Below are 16,752 nucleotides of genomic sequence, written 5' to 3' on the forward strand. Positions count from 1 at the left end.
CTGAGTTAGGTAAAATGAGTGAGTAAATGAACTTGTTCACGTATACACACACACAGTGAGTCTGCGAACTTTTCCAACAGAATAGGTCGTTTGCCCAAAACAAGTTGAAAATATGTTTTACCATACAAAATTATATGGGATTTAGGCAGTCCTCGGTAGATGAGTTGTCTAAGTGGCCCTGTCATTTAGTAACTGAACAACGAGGACCTGGGTTCGAATCCCAGGCTAGTGTATGCATGTAGTTTTCGTCTAATTTTAAGCCGAAGGCCGTAGTTGCCAGTGCTTGTAAAATATAGTTAGGTTGATAGTTTACAACTATATCCTATACTTTAATAATAATAATAATAATAATAATAATATGGGATTTAGGGATTTTTTTCTCTCTTGATTCTAAAACAACTCAACAACTAGAAATCACAAAATATTGGAAAAACCCTTAATGGCTTTGCACCGATATTGTTTGTGCTCTAAATAACAATTGATGAATGCGATGACGTTCTTTAGCTTTGTGATTGGAATATATAATTAATTAAGCTGTTGATTTCATTTCACTACACAATAAAATACAAATTAAAATTAATGTTCGTTCATTTAGGGTGTATAATAAAATTAAATCTAATATTTGAGGTGTGTCATAATAAAAGCACTTTGATTAGTTATTTGCGCTTTTAGGAAGTGTTATATTATATTCTATTATGTCATATATGTAATTGTCTATAAGTTCGTTGGATGCTTTAGATTTCAGATGCTAATTATTGTCATCATGAAATTTATAAGGAAGATATTTTGTGTATTATAAATCTTAACGTTCACTAACAATTACCGATTAAAAATCTTAACCTTCTTATTCTTAAATTTTTTTTTTATATATTATATAAATTAAATTTATATTCCTTTTATATTAACTAGTTTCTTTTGTAATAGAAATCAAGAAAGTAACATTTTTTTAGAACTGGATCTAAAAAAGATAAATATTTCTTGTCACCAGACAGCATCTGTTTTTGCTAGCATCTGTTTTTGCTAGCATCTGTTTTTGGGTATATCAAGCAATATACTTATTTGATATGAGAAAAGGTTTGAATCTTGCAAAAAATTTTTAATATTTTTGAATAAAATTGGTATGTAAGAAACTACGTAAAGTTTAATAACCTTCGAAAAGAACAGATCAGAAAAGATTAGAGCAAGCACAGAAACAAGAAGCTCTGAAAATTTCCCTTTTCTAAAACAAAATCTGCAAAAGAGATCATGTTCGAAATTTTGAATTATAAATGAAATCTATCTATGTCTATCCGAATTATTTTAAATTGAACGATTTACACTTTCACTAATATCTGGTGAAGAACCACACCTGTGGTTGAGGGTAGGGTATTCATGCAATTGTCTACAATGAGTTGCTAATTTCACAAAGCAGATGCTAATTGACAAAGACGCCCCTCAATACAAACAAATATATATACTATTTGTGTTTGTGTAGTGGAAAAAAATATGAATTAAGCTCTTAAGCACAGCTCGCGCATAAGTTAAACGCTTCGTTTAGCGACACACACACACACACTCAGACAGTGAGAAGAAAAACAAATTAAATCATTTATAATATAGAGAACATATTCCATTCACATTCAGTTCACATTGTCACTCATTAGCGCCAACACGCATTGTGACTTTATCAGCAATATTTACTACCATGTCGACCCAGTTTCTTAGCCTTAGAGCAATTGTTTTGCTGGTGATGATTCTACATTTGAGCCAAGTGCAGGCAGCGAACAATAATGCAAAACCTGTGGCCCAAGTGCCCCAACCCACTCAAGCCTCACAGACAACCAAGCCCCCAAAAATCCAGGGTAAGTTTATAGATGAGTTTAGACAAATGTCCAACACATTTCTAATCTTTATCTTGTCCCCTAAGTAGCTGCAAAATGCTTGCAACCCTTGGATCCAGGTCCATGTCGCATGAGCTTGGAGCGTTATTACTACAATAAGGATAAGAATGCCTGCGAGACTTTCAAATTTGGTGGCTGTCGAGGCAATGATAATTGTTTTGGCTTCAAACAGACCTGCGAAGAGGCTTGTCTAGTGAAGAAATGAAAGTGTTTTTTGATGTAAACAGGAAAATTAAAAATAATTTAAGAAAAATTATTGTCAAGGATACTCAAAAACGAAAAAATAACTAAAAGAAAATTACACTGTTTTGATAATTTATTGAATATCATAGTCAAATTGGAGAAATTTTTCATTTTCAAAACTTTTTAGTTTATGGGCAATACAAATGGGAGCAAATTTTACCATTTAAATTAAATAAAAAGGCAAATATAATGAAATGCAGGTACATACATACATACATACATACATCAACAGATTACATAATGAGATTAATATCAGTTTTAATTACAGAAATTCTGAGAACCATATTTTTTGCCTTTATATTACAAAAATTGTACTCCTTTTTGAGTGTAAAATTTTCTTAAACGTTCAGTTTCTAAAAGTCTTCTATTTGATTCAAATATAATCTATAATTCTTTCAAGTTTGATATTTTTTATAAATTGAAGTGAAACCCGAATAAATTTATTATTTGTTGTAAATGTTCTTACTTAAATTAGACTGACAAAAGCAAATGAAATTTTAAAATTAAATAAAAAGTTCGAAACCTCTTTATATAGGTAGTTTTAATAATATTGTAGACGAAAATTCAATATGAGAATTTCTAAATAATCCTGAGAATCTTCCAAGACAAACTTCCAAGTAATACTTTATTAAAATTCTAAAATTTGCTAAAAATTCATTGTTAATAACATCTGAATTACTTTACTTTATTTATAGCTGGAACACTATTAAATTTAAAATTATAATAATAGTATTTATATATTAGTCTACTCTTTTATTTTAAACATTTTTGGAAAAAGTTTTTTAAACTAGAACAATATATGTAAACAAAAAATGTTGTTGACGCTATAAATCTATTGCGAAATATTCTCCAATTTGACTATGACAAATAATGGAAAGCTTTTTGAAATTTTTGCAAATTTATTTAAGCAGTAAGTAATTGATAAAAACCTTTTAAACCTAAATAAAATGCTTTCAAATGGTTTAAAAATCAGTCATTATTAATAAAATATTGATATGTGTCTCTAAAGCCTAAAAATAAAATAATAATAAAATAAAATCTTTAATACTGACAATTTTTAAAATCGTTTGAAAAATAAATTTAAGATTAACAAGTGTGTCTTAGGTCTTAGAGGGTTCACTTATTTCAGATATTTCCTTTGAGATAGTTTTAAAGCTGACAGAATTCCTTTTTTTCAATCATAATAATTGTTATGAAAAATGTAACACTTAAAAGAGAAAACATTTCTTAAAAAAATCCCTTTGCCCATGTGAAGCAGAAGTATTAAGAGAATACTTAATATAATCAAATTTTTACCTCTGATTTTTATACCATACACCCATAGGGTGAAATGGTATATTAAAGTCGCCAAAATGTATGTAACAGGCAGAAGGAAGCATCTCCGACCCCACAAAGTATATATATTCTTGATCAGGATCAACAACCGAGTCGATCTAGCCATGTCCGTCTGTCCGTCCGTCTGTCCGTCTGTCCGTCTGTCCGTCTGTCCGTCCGTCCGTCTGTCCGTCTGTCCGTCTGTCCGTATGAACACCTAGATCTCGGAGACTGTAAGAGCTAGAGCCACCAAATTTGGTATGTAGACTCGTGTAGTATGTAGAGTGATCAAGTTTATTTCAAATTTTTGCCACGCCCCTTTCCGCCCCCGCAATTTAAAAAAAACGTTTATCTCATAAACTATTCTAGCTAGAGACACCATATTTGGTATGTATATTCGCTTAGCAAATGCACACATTTTGTATGTATTAGAATTTTGCCACGCCCTTTTCCGCCCCTGTAATTTGAAAAACTTGATTATCTCCCGTATTTTTTTACCTTATGCAATCAAATTTGGCACACTTAAATTTAATACTAATATCTAGCAAAATACCAAATTTGATCAAAATCGGACATAAAACAGTCGAGTTATGCATATAAACGTTTTTCCCATAAGGCCGGAGTTGGCCGTTGGCTGGTGGGGGCGCTAGGGTGCTCGTATGATTGAGTGAGCGAGATACTAAGATATGCTTGTAAAAAGTATGTGAAAATGCATTTGTTTAATAAAGTTGAAATATTTGCTTTACTGGTGTATGGTATACCTAAGTCGGCGAGACGACTTACTTACTTCATTTTTATATAATAATCAGATGGATGATTCCATACCTATTGACCTAAATGGGAAAAACAATTCGTGGAAAATCATTTGAAACCATTTAGTTAGTTGCGTACAATAGTCTCCCAATCATTAATCAATCACTTAACATCTGGCTAAATGTTTTAGGCAAACAATTGAGCTTTGAGATTTTATAATTGTTCAAAGAATCAATTAAGATCTAGTATCAGGCGGGTTATTCCCCCCTGGCCTAAACCAATTTCGTGAGAGTTTTATGTAATTACACTTATATGTGTACTTATATAGCCACTAGGAAATCAATATATGCATATGATTTATCTATATCTAGACATAGAGCGATAACCAACAGTAATAATGAAGGTTGACACATCTTAACTGAGGCATTGGCATTCAAATGGAGGCGCGGATAAATGTCATCAGCGGGCTGACTGTGATTTACATGCGACAGCGAATCAGTTGGGTAAATACGAAAAAAAGAAACGCAAAACTATGACTACGTGAGGGTCTCTCTCGCTCTCTCTCTGTCTCTTGGATGACGCACTGAATGTCTACGGGTATTGAAGGGGTATTTAAGGCAGTATACGCATTCATTTTGTCAGTCAAACACTCAACCAGATACGAAATGTTTACTAAAACTCAACAATTCTTGCTGATCTTTGGGGCATCAATGCTCTGTCTCAGTCAAGGAGCTGCAGTGGATTCCACCGATTTTGTGGTGGAGAAACAAGTGGAGAGTGAGGAGAAAACAAGTGAACTACCCAATGTGCCCACGGAATGTCATCAGCCAAAGGAAACGGGTCGTTGTTTTGCCTTGTTCTATCGTTATGCCTACAATGTGGATACCCAAAAGTGTGAGGAATTCATCTATGGCGGCTGTGCCGGCAATGGAAATAATTTCGAGACTAAAAGTCTGTGTGAAGCCAAGTGTTTGGGTAAAACCACAGAGGAGGAGCTCGAGGAGAGCACTACTGTGACCAGTGACAGCACTACAATCCCCAGCAATATTAGCACCAGCGACTAAGGCGAAACAAACAAACAAACAAAAAAAAAAAAAAAAACACAATTTATTTACACCCACCTTTATATACAATGTCTGTATATAGTATATAAGATTATTTATGATCTATAATTGTTATATACATTGTTCTCGTTTGCTGTGGTTCGCAATTATTTGTACTCCGTTGTATATATGTATAAACAAATATGTATATTTCACAAGCATTTGTTAATGAACTTAAAGTTCAAACACAACTACAAAAAAGAAAAATTAAATAAAGAAACTGATAAGCTCTACAAAACAAGATTTAACCAATAAGTGAGAGTAAGCGAGAGAGGGAGAGCGTATAAATTCTAGGTACTACTTGAAATTTTAGTATAAATCTGTCGAAACTTTCAGACAGATCTTCAGTTGCTATTGTTAAGCTGTCTAATACAAATCAAAATGAAATTCTTCACCATCATTTGCCTAGTGTGTGCCCTTTTCGGTCTGACCTACGCCGCTAAGGATGGTAGGTCTCGACTATTTTGGACTGGGATATACCCAAATTCTTAATCTGAACACTAAACTTATTACAGCCATCTGTGATCAACCTGCTGGTGCCGACGGCAATGGTCTAATCAAGTGTGCCGCCTTTATGCCCAGCTGGACCTATAACCCAGCATCGAATTCCTGCTCCAGCTTCGTCTATGGCGGCTGCGGTGGAAACTCCAATCGCTTCACCACCCAGGAAGCATGTGAGGCCAAGTGCAAGGAATAAGCCACCAATTGAGACCGATTTAATGTAATATACATACCTACATTCATATTATTTGCTTTGGAATAAAATTACTTTAGTTAATGAAATCGAAATGGAACTGTTTTTGTGCTTACCTTGTATTCAAAGTCTAGAAGTGTTTACTATTAATTATAATGTGGACGTATCTGATTTTCTGAGTCTCTGAGATGTCGACAAATATATGTATATATTTAACTAAAGACTTAACAGAATCCCTCTCTCACTATCTTCTATCCTGCAATATGATATATGTTCTCCGACGTAGGTGGAGTTTCCCCCTGATGAAGCAATACTAAAAGGTAGTTCCGTCGGGTATATTGGACGTATATTTAAATAAAATCTTGGATAAGTTTGTTAAATTGGTTCACAGCAACCTTAGTTAATCCTTTAGAGTATAAATTATAATTTATTACAATAATATAAATTGTTGCTGAAATTAAACTTTAATTAGCTGCTGTTCTCGGTGACAAGTAGCTGCATATTTCGTTTATGTCAAATAAATTAGGTAAATAAGTAGAAAGACATAAAAAAAATACTGATTAGTTTTGTGTCGAGTTAGAGTTATTAGCCAAACTCACTAAAACTTATTTCTTCATCGATCTTTCAAATGGCAGGTATTTATGTATGTTTAGGTAATAAGTATGGTATATAAATGTTTATATTAGTGGAATGCACCTGTTTCCCCTAACGACTTAGAAACAGAGATGAGATAAAACACTTGATGCTAAAGAAAAATATCTCAATTTAATATTGGGGAGAGGCGAAAATTTAGTCTATTTAATTTACTGAACTTTGGTCGGTTTATTTATATGAATTAAATATAATTTACATATTTAGAGTTTAATGTTTAGTGAAAATTATTTGGTAACCACAATCCTTTCCCTTATTACCGACGGAACAACTTTTCGGTATTGCTTTATCGGAGGGGAAATGCAACCTACATAGGGGCTGGACCTTAAGAACAACAGTTTAATAGGTTAAGTAGATCTCCACGAAATGTTAATTTATAATGTAAAACAAAGCCCAGTAAAGTTTACTTTGGTGCTATTCGCAAAATGACACTTTCGAGAGGATAGCAGGCAAGGCAATTGTCATTAGGGTCTTATACTTAAATTGTCTCCAAAAAACCGAACCAAAGTAAAACCGTTTCCACATCGAGAAACAGCAAATCGTACTGACAACGCGGCAATGAATGAAAATTCAAGACAAAATCGATTGGAATTATGTTTAAGAGACCTCATAGGAACGCAACAGATGAGGAAATGTGGAATCAAAATAGAGTAATCGTTGAGTTTGTCAGTCAACGAGGACAAGGCGACACATTTTTTTTAATTTGATAAGATAGGTTACTCTCTGATTTGTTGAATTCATATGAAAATATAAATGAAATGTTTAGCCACTAGATCTCTTTTTGTTAAATGTTTAATGTTGAGTCTTCTCTTAACTTAGTGCCTTACAACAAGTTACAAATAATAAATAAATATTAGTATACTTCTCAATCTAATTACCGATGTTGTGTTTAAAAAGCTCTAATTACTTTGTTTAAGATCAATGGCGATATTTTATTAACCTAATTAAGATGCTAAGTTATAGTCTTAACCCTTTAGAAATCTCTCGACAAGAAGAAACTTTATTTAAAAACATCGAAATGTCTGATAAAAAAAAAATAAATTGAATAAATCCACGAATAAAAAGTTGGGTTTTAAGAGCTCAAAGTTATTAATTATGTTTATTGTGATATGGACATAAAAATTTCCCGAAAAACAAGTGTTTTAATTAAAAAGTACGAGAGTTGTTGACAACAGATTTTCAATACAATTTTTGATACTCGCCGACAAGAGATAAATCACAATGGCTCATTAAATACATATTGCGATTTAGTTAGTTTGTTTGCGATTTCAATAAGTAATACCAATACTTAGTATGGGAAGTCCCAACCGTTTATTTGAGCTAGAAGTAAACAATATGAATTCTCAGAACAGAATTTGATGTAAATAAACAAGCATTAAGGTTAAACATAACAAATAATATTTACACAAACACGAGTCTGAGATTTCCCCATAGATTCGAATATATTTATATACATACTTACATTTATTTGTTTGAGCTAGCTTTGTGACCCAATATGAAATAAGCGATAAGCCCTACAAAAGCTTGCGGAACTGATCATCATTTAATCATCGAAAGCAGGTATAAAATTGTGGTTTCGATTTCATTTGACTTCAGTCGAATATTGTCACTGTTTACGTCAGAAGTTCTCTCTTGAAAATGAAGTTCCTTGCTATATTTTTAATGTTGGCTGCCTTTGTGGCAACTTCCTGGGCCCTGAAACATCGTATGTGGCAATTATTGTGATGTTTTACCTTCTTTTTCTTACATTCTGGCACTAACGTTTACAGCGGACTGTGGTCTTCCTCATTCACGTAACGGCGATGGACGCATTTCTTGCGAGGCTTATATACCCAGCTGGTCCTTCGATGGTCAGGAGTGCGTGAAATTCATTTATGGCGGATGCGGTGGCAATGCAAATCGTTTTGGCACTAAAGAGGCATGTGAGGCCAAGTGTTTGTAATCTCACCAACTTGTAGACCACCAAAGAACGTTTTAATAAATTAGTCACATTAATGGGAAAACTTTGGATATTTGTGTTTTGTGGTTGCTTCAAAAATATTTTTATATGAGGTGTGATTAAAAGTGTTTAAAGATTCCAGGCTCTTCAATTCCAATCAAGACTGTGAGAGCAGTGGAAAAAACGACAGTTACATGTTCGGTGGAGTGAACTGATTTTACTTTTAGTCCTTTAAATTTAACTGCTTTATCAACTCAATTTATCCTTTGTTTGTCTACTATATAGTTGGGTTTTAAATTTCAAACTTAAGTTTTCTCTTAAGAATATTGGTTTTCCCTTTTCGTTTTTTTTTCCGTCAATTAAAGTCTTAGATTTGTTGACAGTGACAAAAGTTCTTAACTTAGTCTTTAAAACGTCTGTTTCTAACCGTTTCAAACTATAGATTATGGACGCACAAAACAAACATTGATTTAGATTTTTAAGCTTTTTTTTAAGCTTTTGAGAACAGATCAACAATCAAATTCTGATCCTTATAGATCAAGTGCAGGAGATGGCAACTTTTAAGACGATTTTTGCATTAGCTATTATATATATGATTTAAGGTCAGCTGAGTAGTATGAAAAAGATATTTAAATTGAATTGCTATGCCGGCTTAAGCCTCATCAGACGATATTCTGTAAGAGTCCTCTGAAGAAAGATTAGTTTTCCATTAGTTCCATTAAGATTCACAAGTAAATTTTACGCTTCTCTACTTATAATTGTAAAGCTATATTTGAAATGTATTTTTTTTTGCCTAGTGTGCAGGATTGGTGCAAGTTTTTGTTACTACAAAATCAAATGCCCGTTCAAAATTTGTGTATGGCAATCTTTTAAAACATTTGAAACATTTTTACCCCAGAAAATCTCTGGAATTTGGTAAATTAACTATATAAATTTCCATTTATTGGATAAGTGGTAAGATAATTAGTGTAACTGATCTCATTACACTTTAGGTATGTATTGTATATATATAGATGGGATTATCGTTTGATTTTGCCACAGTCGAAAATTACATGCCAAGTACAAGTATTCAAAATGAAGTTTATTGTTATATTTGTGATTTTGGCGACTTTCGTGACAAATTCGTGGTCCTGGAAAAATCGTGTGTATTAATAATATTCCAAAATATATACTTTTCAATATATAATATAACTCTGATTCTATAAAACTTCTAAACAGCTGCCTGTGGTCTGCCACATTCACTTGACGGCGTCGGAGTCATCAAATGCACAGCTTACATGCCAGGATGGTCCTACAATCTGGCATTGAATGAATGTGTTTCATTTGTTTATGGCGGCTGCGGTGGTAATGCCAATCGATTTGGTACTAAACAAAAGTGTATGGAAAAATGTGTGCTCTAAGAGTGGTAGAAATTGTTTAAAATTAAACATCTTCTTTTTATAACAATTTATTCATTGGTAATGAGCAACGAATCATTTGGGGATAAATCAAATCTTCCCTTCAGTTACAATAAATCTTTAACGTCTTAAACGTTTTAAATTAGCAAAGCGATGTACTTAACAGAATGATGACATGGATGATGACATGGAATTGATTATTTGCAATGTTTTTTGAGCGTTGCTTTTACAATTCACTTCAAATTTAACTGATAAAGTTTCGCTCAATTCAAAGTAAGTTAAGGTGAGCTGTACAATATTGTCGTCAGCTTAAAAACTGTCAAGTGGAACGGATATGGAACTAAATAAAATTAAGCCAGAACTAATCTTTTCATTGTTAAGGTATAAAATTTCGATTCTACTTAGCATATTCATGAGTCGAATTTGTTCTTTTTACGCTCTTAAAAATGAAGTTTTTTGCTATTTTTGTGATATTTGTGGTTCTCATGATAACTTCCTTGGTTCAATCTAAGTACAATGGTATGTGTTTATTTTTTTTTGCTACTTCCAATTCGTCTTTTACATTTATATTCCCCACAGCGGCATGTGGTGCACTTTCTCGAACAAAATCAGAAAAGTGCCTTGACAGAGCACCCAGATGGTCATACAGTCCTCTGTTGAGAAAGTGTATTAGACTCCTTCAGCCCACCTGTAATAATAAGGCCTCAGACAATAGCTATCTGAATGAAGAGATATGTAAAGCCATGTGTAACTTAGTGAAATAATACCTAGTAATCAACACTATTGTTAACGATTCAAAAAGAGTCCTAATAAAGTTACACCAGTTGACCAGTAAGAAGGTAATGTATACTTCATCCAAAAGATTAGTTTTTCAGTTTTTTCCATTTTCATTTTGGAGTCCCAAAGCTTTTATTTTCTTTTTACTTAAGTCAGCTTGTTCCTTTCTCTAGTATCTAACTGATTTGGGTCTTTACAATGAAAACTCAACTGAAACAGTTCTTAATATATGTACTTCAGATATAGACACACTTTCATTTGGATTGTTTTTAGTTGAAATTTCTTTCTACAGAAAAAAACTTGCTATACTTGTGATGTTGACGAACTTTGTGGTCAATTATTCCTTTTTCCTTATAAAGGTGTTATTGGTGACTCTTTTTTTCTCTGCTTCTTTTCTCTGTGTATAAATACATATTTATATAACAATTGTTGTTCTTGGGGACATCTGGGCTATCATTTAACTTTCTATATTGCGTCATGCTCTAATGCCACCTGCCAGCTTAGAGTCCATCTCTTGTCTGACCTTTGTTGAGATAAGGCAGCAAAACTTCCGCAGATAGAGAGTACTCTCTCTATTTCTCAATATATAAATATATATGTTTTACATATATTTGCCTTTATAAACTGCTGACGTGGCCGAGTAGTTCTTTATATTACAAAAGTTGGAGTTTCCATAAACATCATGAAGTATTTGTGGGTAGCTACTGCGTTGGGTTTGCTCATGAGTCTCTCCCATAGTCGCCTTCTGGTGCAGGCCACCAAACCGGGTAAGTCCATCCAATCATATTTCTATATACTCATTCGAAAGCTATATATTCCTGGCTAGAGATGTGCAATCAGCAGCATTCTATGGCTGGCATGGCCCAGGATGGGGCGGCTTGTATGGCTTTTATGCCAGCCTGGAGCTATGATCCCAGCAAAAATGCCTGTGTTGACTTTATATTTGGCGGCTGTGGCGGTAATTCAAATCAATTTAACAGTCAAGAGGAATGCGAAAAGGCCTGCAAGGACTAACTAAATGATACATACCAAAAAGAAATATACACATCCACTTAATGCAGATTCGTAAATAATAACCGGCTTGTTTTTGCGAAATATTCATACAAATATATCCAAAACAAAGTTTCACTATAATTTCAAGGTTTGTTTTGTTTTCTACACTTGCCATCAGAAAAAGAAGAAGCGGGTATATCTACAATTACTTCAATTTGGACACTACCAGGTGCTTTTTGCCCAAAACTATTCAGTTTTATAATTCCAATTTTAGCACATCTTTAAATTTCACTTTATCTGGGAAACTAATAATTAAAAATATACCACAATTTCATCATCTATAAGTCGTGTAAATATAATATATATCTGTCAGTTCCATAAACTTTTTCTTTGTGTTTTAATGTGTATTCAAAGTGGGTAAAGGGTATTATTAATTTGCGATATATAGTCTACAAAATAATCAGCATTGAAATGTTAATTTTTAAAATTATTTTGATTAAGGTTAAATCACGTTATTGGTTTTAAAGAACTGTACAGAAAAATATAAGAACTGAACATTATCTGTCCTTTGTATTTCGGAAAAATTACAAAATATTTTAAATATTGTCTTATTGTTAATCAAATATATTTACATATACCAAAATAATTGTTTAGTTATAAGTAAGTAAGTAAATATATTGTTTACAGAGCATTGACAAGTCAGCTAACCAAATTGTTTAGCAGATTTTCGTTTCGTTTTTTTGTTGTATATTTTTTTTGCTCGACTTCAAACATTGCTCACATAACACACTTGAGACGAGAGAAGAGGTCCGAGTCTGGGTCTGACCCTCAGATAAGCTTGAGACCTGAGGCCGGTTTCGTGTGTGAGCCTATAAAATGCCCGAATCATCTGCTTTCAGTTCAGTTTAGTTGCATTTGAGAAGCTTAACGAATATACCAAAAATTAAAATGAAATATTTCGCTGTTTTGTTGCTCATCTGCTGCCTGATGGCAAGTGCTTTGGCTGCCCTTAAGAATCGTGAGTTTATATAGAAAAAAGAAAAGTAAAAAGTTAAGAACTAATAATTTGTATCTATTAAATTTAGCTGCCTGTGGTGAAGAGTTTGGCAAAATTGGCGATTGTCGTGCCCTGCAGAACAAGTGGACCTATCGTCGTGACACGAACGAGTGCATTCAGTTCAATTACAGCGGATGCCATGGCAATAACAATCTATTCGAAAATAAGAAACAATGTGAACAGACCTGCAAAGTTTAAATACAAATTATAGTTTATTTTCAAATATTGTTGTTGGTTTTTTTTTTTTTTTGTTAATCTTTTATTATTATTATTGATTGGTTTTACAATTAACTTTAATTAACATGGGCATTTTCATCGATATATTTTGTTGGTTGTTACTGTAAGTTGTGATAGGCTAGGCTGATTTGTTAGCTATAATCTATATTTATATATATATATATATATGTGTGTATATATATATTGTTTATATGCTTCTTTAATTGATATTGTGTTAATCTTTTTATTAGAAATCAGTAAAAGGCTGCAGAGAGTATAATTCTCAATAACTACATTAAAAGATTGCAAAAATATCAAGAAATTAATTCAAATATATACAAAAATTATCTTAAAATCATGGTTTATTGTTGTCTAAGGTTAGGCAGGGCAAAAGAGAGGCAGAGTGGGGGTTATCAATAGAATAGAGAGAGAGAGGGAGAGGTAGAGAGAGAGAGGTAGAGATAGAGAGGTTATCAATAGTTGCTCTACAAGTTTCAGGCAAAGTTTTAATTCAATTGAAAATATAATTAGCCAAATAACTTTAAATGAATTTGTTCAATTAACTGTTCAATATATTCATGAAATTTAAAAATATGCATATATAAAACATATTTGCGCTTCATTGTTAATATATTAAAATATTAACGAGTTAAACAAATGCATACGAATTGACCCTCGCAGCTGATTTGCTTTGATAAGGCTTATTTTTTTGGCGAGTCAAACGAGCAGGTTTGCTTGTGGTAATATTAGATTTATATAAATTAGGATTTATATATGTGTATGTATATACAGAAGATGTCGGTTATAACAATACTCAAGGGACCGCCAATGTTGCTACGTTATAGACGATTGTGCTTCCATACAAAATTGTAAATATAAGGCCAATCAAATCTTCCTTCGTCAAAAGCTGAATATCGTTGCAAACGACATCGTCATATCCGGCATCTACTGTAATTCAGTATAATTCAGATATCAGTGGTACCAAAAAAGAAGTATCTCATTAAACCCAAAAAAAGATTTTGCAAAAAGACAGATCTATTCGAAAATAGGCTAAATTGAGAATCTGTTCAGTAAATTGTTGAACTCAAAAAGTGATAAACCTTTATACAATTAACAATAAAAATGAACTATAATCAAATCGATTATAATTTTTTGTCATGTACAATATGTAAATGCATTGCACAAACGAGTGATTCGGTTTATCAACGGCTTGACAACTCACTGTACTCATTTGAACGTTTGACATTCGAACAACGTTTGAAAAAAAAAATTAGTTAAAACTCAAACTCATTCAAAAGTCAAAAACGAATCTGGCAGAAAAATCTGTAGAAAAGAATTAGTATTTTAGGAAAATAATCAAACGAAAATGGATCGAAATTGTATATAACATTGATAAATACATTTGCTACATACTCAAAACTAATTGAACTCTAAAATTTTTATAATTTCGGGAGGAACATAAAAAGGAAGCTTATTTCAAAAGTAAGTGAAAAATTGTTTTTAAAATTTTCTGATATTTTTACAATCTTAGTTTTGAAAAATTATTAACTTTTGACCCTTTGCCTTTGTTTTCAATAACTTTCTAACTAATCTAATTAAGTGTTGCATTTATAATTTATTTTCAATGTGCATTTTGTGCTTCTTTTTTTTTGGGGATAAACTAAAAGGTTTTTGTTGTTTCTTTTGTTTTTAGTCTTAAATGCTAAATATTTTATAGTTTTAATTTTAATTCTTGTTTGTTGTTGTTATAAATATTCAAATGAATTGCACAGAGACTTCAATGCGTTGCTTATTATTCGCTTTTGGTAAGCAAAAGCAACGGATTGACGTTTGTTGGTGTCGTTGCTGTTGTTGTTGTGGTTGTTGGCGAATCGCCGGCTGCAACAGCCGTGGGTGCCTGCGACTGAGTGGGCGTGGTGGGGGGCGACAAAGTGGCAGCATGTTGTTGCTGTTGTTGTTGCTGCTGCTGCTGCTGTTGATATGCCGCTGCCGATTCAGCCAAGTCCAAGAGAGAAGCCGATGTTGTTACAGGCAACAGACCCGTTGAGTTGGCAGCACTCAAACCATTCATGGTGCTGGCCGTCATGTCCTGAGCCTCATGCTTCATTCTCATATGATGATTATGCTGATGATGATGATGGTGATTATTGTTATTATTGTGACCCAAGGCCGGATGATGGGCAAAGGATAAGGGAGGCAAATGCAAGCCAGGAAAGGCTAAACCAGCAGCAGCTGCCGCATGCAACGATTGCAACAAAGCTGCCGAATGTTCTTGGGCCTTGCGACGCAGCTCGGCCACCGAATTCGAACGTGGATCAGCAGAGGAACTGCCACCCGAACCACCACCATTGCTGCCGCCTCCACTCGTCGATTTGGGAGACTCTGGGGAACTGGCTGCCGAGCTGCTACTCACCGGCACACTCAGTGTCGGTGGGGCAACTGTGGCAGGGGGTGGTGGCGGCGGCTTCAGCGAACAGCACGAACAAAGACTCTGAAACGGCGACACACCTGCCAAAGAGAAGATGACAAAAATTGATATTGATAAATTTGATAATTTTTTGATTTTCTGATTTTGATTTATTGGCTCAACCAAACTCAGCTGATAATATTTAAAACTGATTTGATTTGATTCAAATTCGCTTTGAGATGGAAAGCAGACACTTACCTTTCAGACCGGCAAACAGGGGCTGATGATGGCCAAATTGGGCAGCCAGATGTGGCGGCAAAAATAGTGGCGGATGCGGATGCGAATGCGGATGATTGTTGGCGGCATTCCGTTGAGCTGCTGCTGCCGCAGCTGCAGCTGCCACAGCACTCTGTTCACTTAAAACTGGACGAAAACCACAATTGCTGTAAATAAAATTGCAAAGGAAACATATTAATTAGCTTAATTATTCAATTTTTACTAAAGAAATTAACCATAATTAGTAAAAACATAAAAATATTTATTAATATTTTCTCAGGAAACAATTATAATGATCATTTTAGTTTAATTACTTCTATCAATGTACATATATATAAACAGTAACATCTCATAATTATTTAAATATATATATTTTCAATTGATTTGTCATGGAAACTTTGTAGGTATCGATTAAACCAATTCTAACTACACTAGAACATGGAGTAATAAAAACATTTATAAGCCTGAATCAGTCCCTGGGACTACAGGCATCCCTTAGACATCCCAAGTGTGAATCATCGATTTAATTTAAAACATTGGGTCATTTTCTTCTATAGATGATGAGTTGAGTGATATCGATTCTCAGAGTCTTACAATAAAAAACACATGTATTTCATTTACGACATCTCTATTTAAGTATAAATAAGGTTTTATAACAAAGACGTAAATATTACTTGTGAAATTTTACATGTAATACTACAGAATTAATTTTTGCATGACTAACAATAAGCAATTAAGAAAGCAACAAGAATTTCTAGATAATCGATAAGACTGCTCATTGTTTTCTTTATTGGTGAACTCATTTTCCATTTGTTAGGACATACTAAATCAAATTGTGGGAAATGTTAGACACAGAAATTGTGAAAATGTATGTAAATGTGATTCATCAGATAAAAAGTTTTATAATAAAATCGTTACGCGTTTAATGCATGACACAAGTTCTTGAAGAAAAACGCTCTTTTGAATCAAATTAAGGTATACATTTCGAAGAATTAAATTGTAGCCCATATACAGTGAAATGATGTACAAACGAGTATACTTATTATAACATG

At 33.2% G+C, this 16,752-nt stretch overlaps 7 protein-coding genes and 1 long non-coding RNA gene across 11 annotated transcripts in view; 7 read left to right on the plus strand and 1 right to left on the minus strand.

The window, feature by feature from the left end:
• The first annotated feature begins 1,641 nt into the window (after window positions 1-1,641).
• LOC6642256 (protease inhibitor) lies at window positions 1,642-2,653 on the plus strand. 2 transcript variants are annotated; one of them, XM_015178392.3, is made up of 2 exons: window positions 1,642-1,841; window positions 1,910-2,653. In XM_015178392.3, the coding sequence occupies exons 1-2, from the start codon at window positions 1,685-1,687 to the stop codon at window positions 2,083-2,085; spliced, it is 333 nt and encodes a 110-aa protein (XP_015033878.1). In that variant the 5' UTR covers window positions 1,642-1,684; the 3' UTR covers window positions 2,086-2,653. The 2 variants fall into 2 exon arrangements, with proteins under 2 accessions (XP_015033878.1, XP_002065479.1); XM_002065443.4 differs by having other exon boundaries at window positions 1,646-1,841; window positions 1,907-2,653.
• A 1,954-nt stretch (window positions 2,654-4,607) lies between these two features.
• Window positions 4,608-6,082, plus strand: LOC26529585 (kappaPI-stichotoxin-Shd2a). Its single transcript, XM_015178461.3, has 3 exons — window positions 4,608-4,693; window positions 5,630-5,741; window positions 5,809-6,082. Exons 1-3 carry the CDS (start codon window positions 4,628-4,630, stop codon window positions 5,988-5,990), a joined length of 360 nt encoding a protein of 119 aa, XP_015033947.2. The 5' UTR covers window positions 4,608-4,627; the 3' UTR covers window positions 5,991-6,082.
• Window positions 4,859-5,504, plus strand: LOC6642257 (chymotrypsin inhibitor SCI-III). Its single transcript, XM_002065444.4, has one exon. It carries the CDS (start codon window positions 4,901-4,903, stop codon window positions 5,252-5,254), a length of 354 nt encoding a protein of 117 aa, XP_002065480.3. The 5' UTR covers window positions 4,859-4,900; the 3' UTR covers window positions 5,255-5,504.
• A 2,194-nt stretch (window positions 6,083-8,276) lies between the features above and the next one.
• LOC6642258 (male accessory gland serine protease inhibitor) lies at window positions 8,277-8,641 on the plus strand. Its single transcript, XM_002065445.4, has 2 exons — window positions 8,277-8,343; window positions 8,408-8,641. Exons 1-2 carry the CDS (start codon window positions 8,277-8,279, stop codon window positions 8,578-8,580), a joined length of 240 nt encoding a protein of 79 aa, XP_002065481.2. The 3' UTR covers window positions 8,581-8,641.
• Window positions 8,642-9,972: 1,331 nt separating this feature from the next.
• LOC111518638 lies at window positions 9,973-10,809 on the plus strand. Its single transcript, XR_002724034.2, has 2 exons — window positions 9,973-10,493; window positions 10,554-10,809. It is a non-coding gene; the product is annotated as an uncharacterized LOC111518638 (long non-coding RNA).
• Window positions 10,810-11,347: 538 nt separating this feature from the next.
• On the plus strand, window positions 11,348-11,885 carry LOC6642259 (male accessory gland serine protease inhibitor). Its single transcript, XM_002065446.3, has 2 exons — window positions 11,348-11,518; window positions 11,578-11,885. The coding sequence occupies exons 1-2, from the start codon at window positions 11,434-11,436 to the stop codon at window positions 11,763-11,765; spliced, it is 273 nt and encodes a 90-aa protein (XP_002065482.1). The 5' UTR covers window positions 11,348-11,433; the 3' UTR covers window positions 11,766-11,885.
• A 790-nt stretch (window positions 11,886-12,675) lies between these two features.
• Window positions 12,676-13,024, plus strand: LOC6642260 (kunitz-like peptide PcKuz1). The gene is made up of 2 exons (XM_002065447.4): window positions 12,676-12,762; window positions 12,830-13,024. The coding sequence occupies exons 1-2, from the start codon at window positions 12,693-12,695 to the stop codon at window positions 12,997-12,999; spliced, it is 240 nt and encodes a 79-aa protein (XP_002065483.1). The 5' UTR covers window positions 12,676-12,692; the 3' UTR covers window positions 13,000-13,024.
• Window positions 13,025-14,740: 1,716 nt separating this feature from the next.
• LOC26530077 (paired mesoderm homeobox protein 2B) overlaps window positions 14,741-16,752 on the minus strand; it is a 53,119-nt gene continuing 51,107 nt past the window's right edge. For all 3 annotated transcript variants that reach the window (XM_023175925.2, XM_047010544.1, XM_047010545.1), the window contains 2 exons: window positions 15,683-15,867; window positions 14,741-15,525 (listed from right to left, as the gene is read on the minus strand). In XM_023175925.2, coding sequence (XP_023031693.2) covers window positions 14,810-15,525; window positions 15,683-15,867 — 901 coding nt within the window. In that variant the 3' untranslated portion in view covers window positions 14,741-14,809. The remainder of the gene's footprint in view (window positions 15,526-15,682; window positions 15,868-16,752) is intronic.

Source organism: Drosophila willistoni (genome assembly GCF_018902025.1).
Source record: "Drosophila willistoni isolate 14030-0811.24 chromosome 2R unlocalized genomic scaffold, UCI_dwil_1.1 Seg167, whole genome shotgun sequence".
Lineage (NCBI taxonomy): Eukaryota > Metazoa > Arthropoda > Insecta > Diptera > Drosophilidae > Drosophila > Drosophila willistoni.

Coding starts and splice junctions, on each gene's coding strand:
- LOC6642258 (XM_002065445.4), top strand. CDS start 8,277: ATGAAGTTCCTTGCTATATTTTTAATGTTGGCTGCCTTTGTGGCAACT. Junction 8,344..8,407: donor TTCCTGGGCCCTGAAACATC/GTATGTGGCAAT, acceptor TAACGTTTACAG/CGGACTGTGGTCTTCCTCAT.
- LOC6642256 (XM_002065443.4), top strand. CDS start 1,685: ATGTCGACCCAGTTTCTTAGCCTTAGAGCAATTGTTTTGCTGGTGATG. Junction 1,842..1,906: donor CAAGCCCCCAAAAATCCAGG/GTAAGTTTATAG, acceptor TTGTCCCCTAAG/TAGCTGCAAAATGCTTGCAA.
- LOC6642259 (XM_002065446.3), top strand. CDS start 11,434: ATGAAGTATTTGTGGGTAGCTACTGCGTTGGGTTTGCTCATGAGTCTC. Junction 11,519..11,577: donor GGTGCAGGCCACCAAACCGG/GTAAGTCCATCC, acceptor ATTCCTGGCTAG/AGATGTGCAATCAGCAGCAT.
- LOC6642257 (XM_002065444.4), top strand. CDS start 4,901: ATGCTCTGTCTCAGTCAAGGAGCTGCAGTGGATTCCACCGATTTTGTG.
- LOC26529585 (XM_015178461.3), top strand. CDS start 4,628: ATGGAGGCGCGGATAAATGTCATCAGCGGGCTGACTGTGATTTACATG. Junction 4,694..5,629: donor TGCGACAGCGAATCAGTTGG/GTAAATACGAAA, acceptor CGAAACTTTCAG/ACAGATCTTCAGTTGCTATT. Junction 5,742..5,808: donor GACCTACGCCGCTAAGGATG/GTAGGTCTCGAC, acceptor AACTTATTACAG/CCATCTGTGATCAACCTGCT.
- LOC6642260 (XM_002065447.4), top strand. CDS start 12,693: ATGAAATATTTCGCTGTTTTGTTGCTCATCTGCTGCCTGATGGCAAGT. Junction 12,763..12,829: donor TTTGGCTGCCCTTAAGAATC/GTGAGTTTATAT, acceptor TATTAAATTTAG/CTGCCTGTGGTGAAGAGTTT.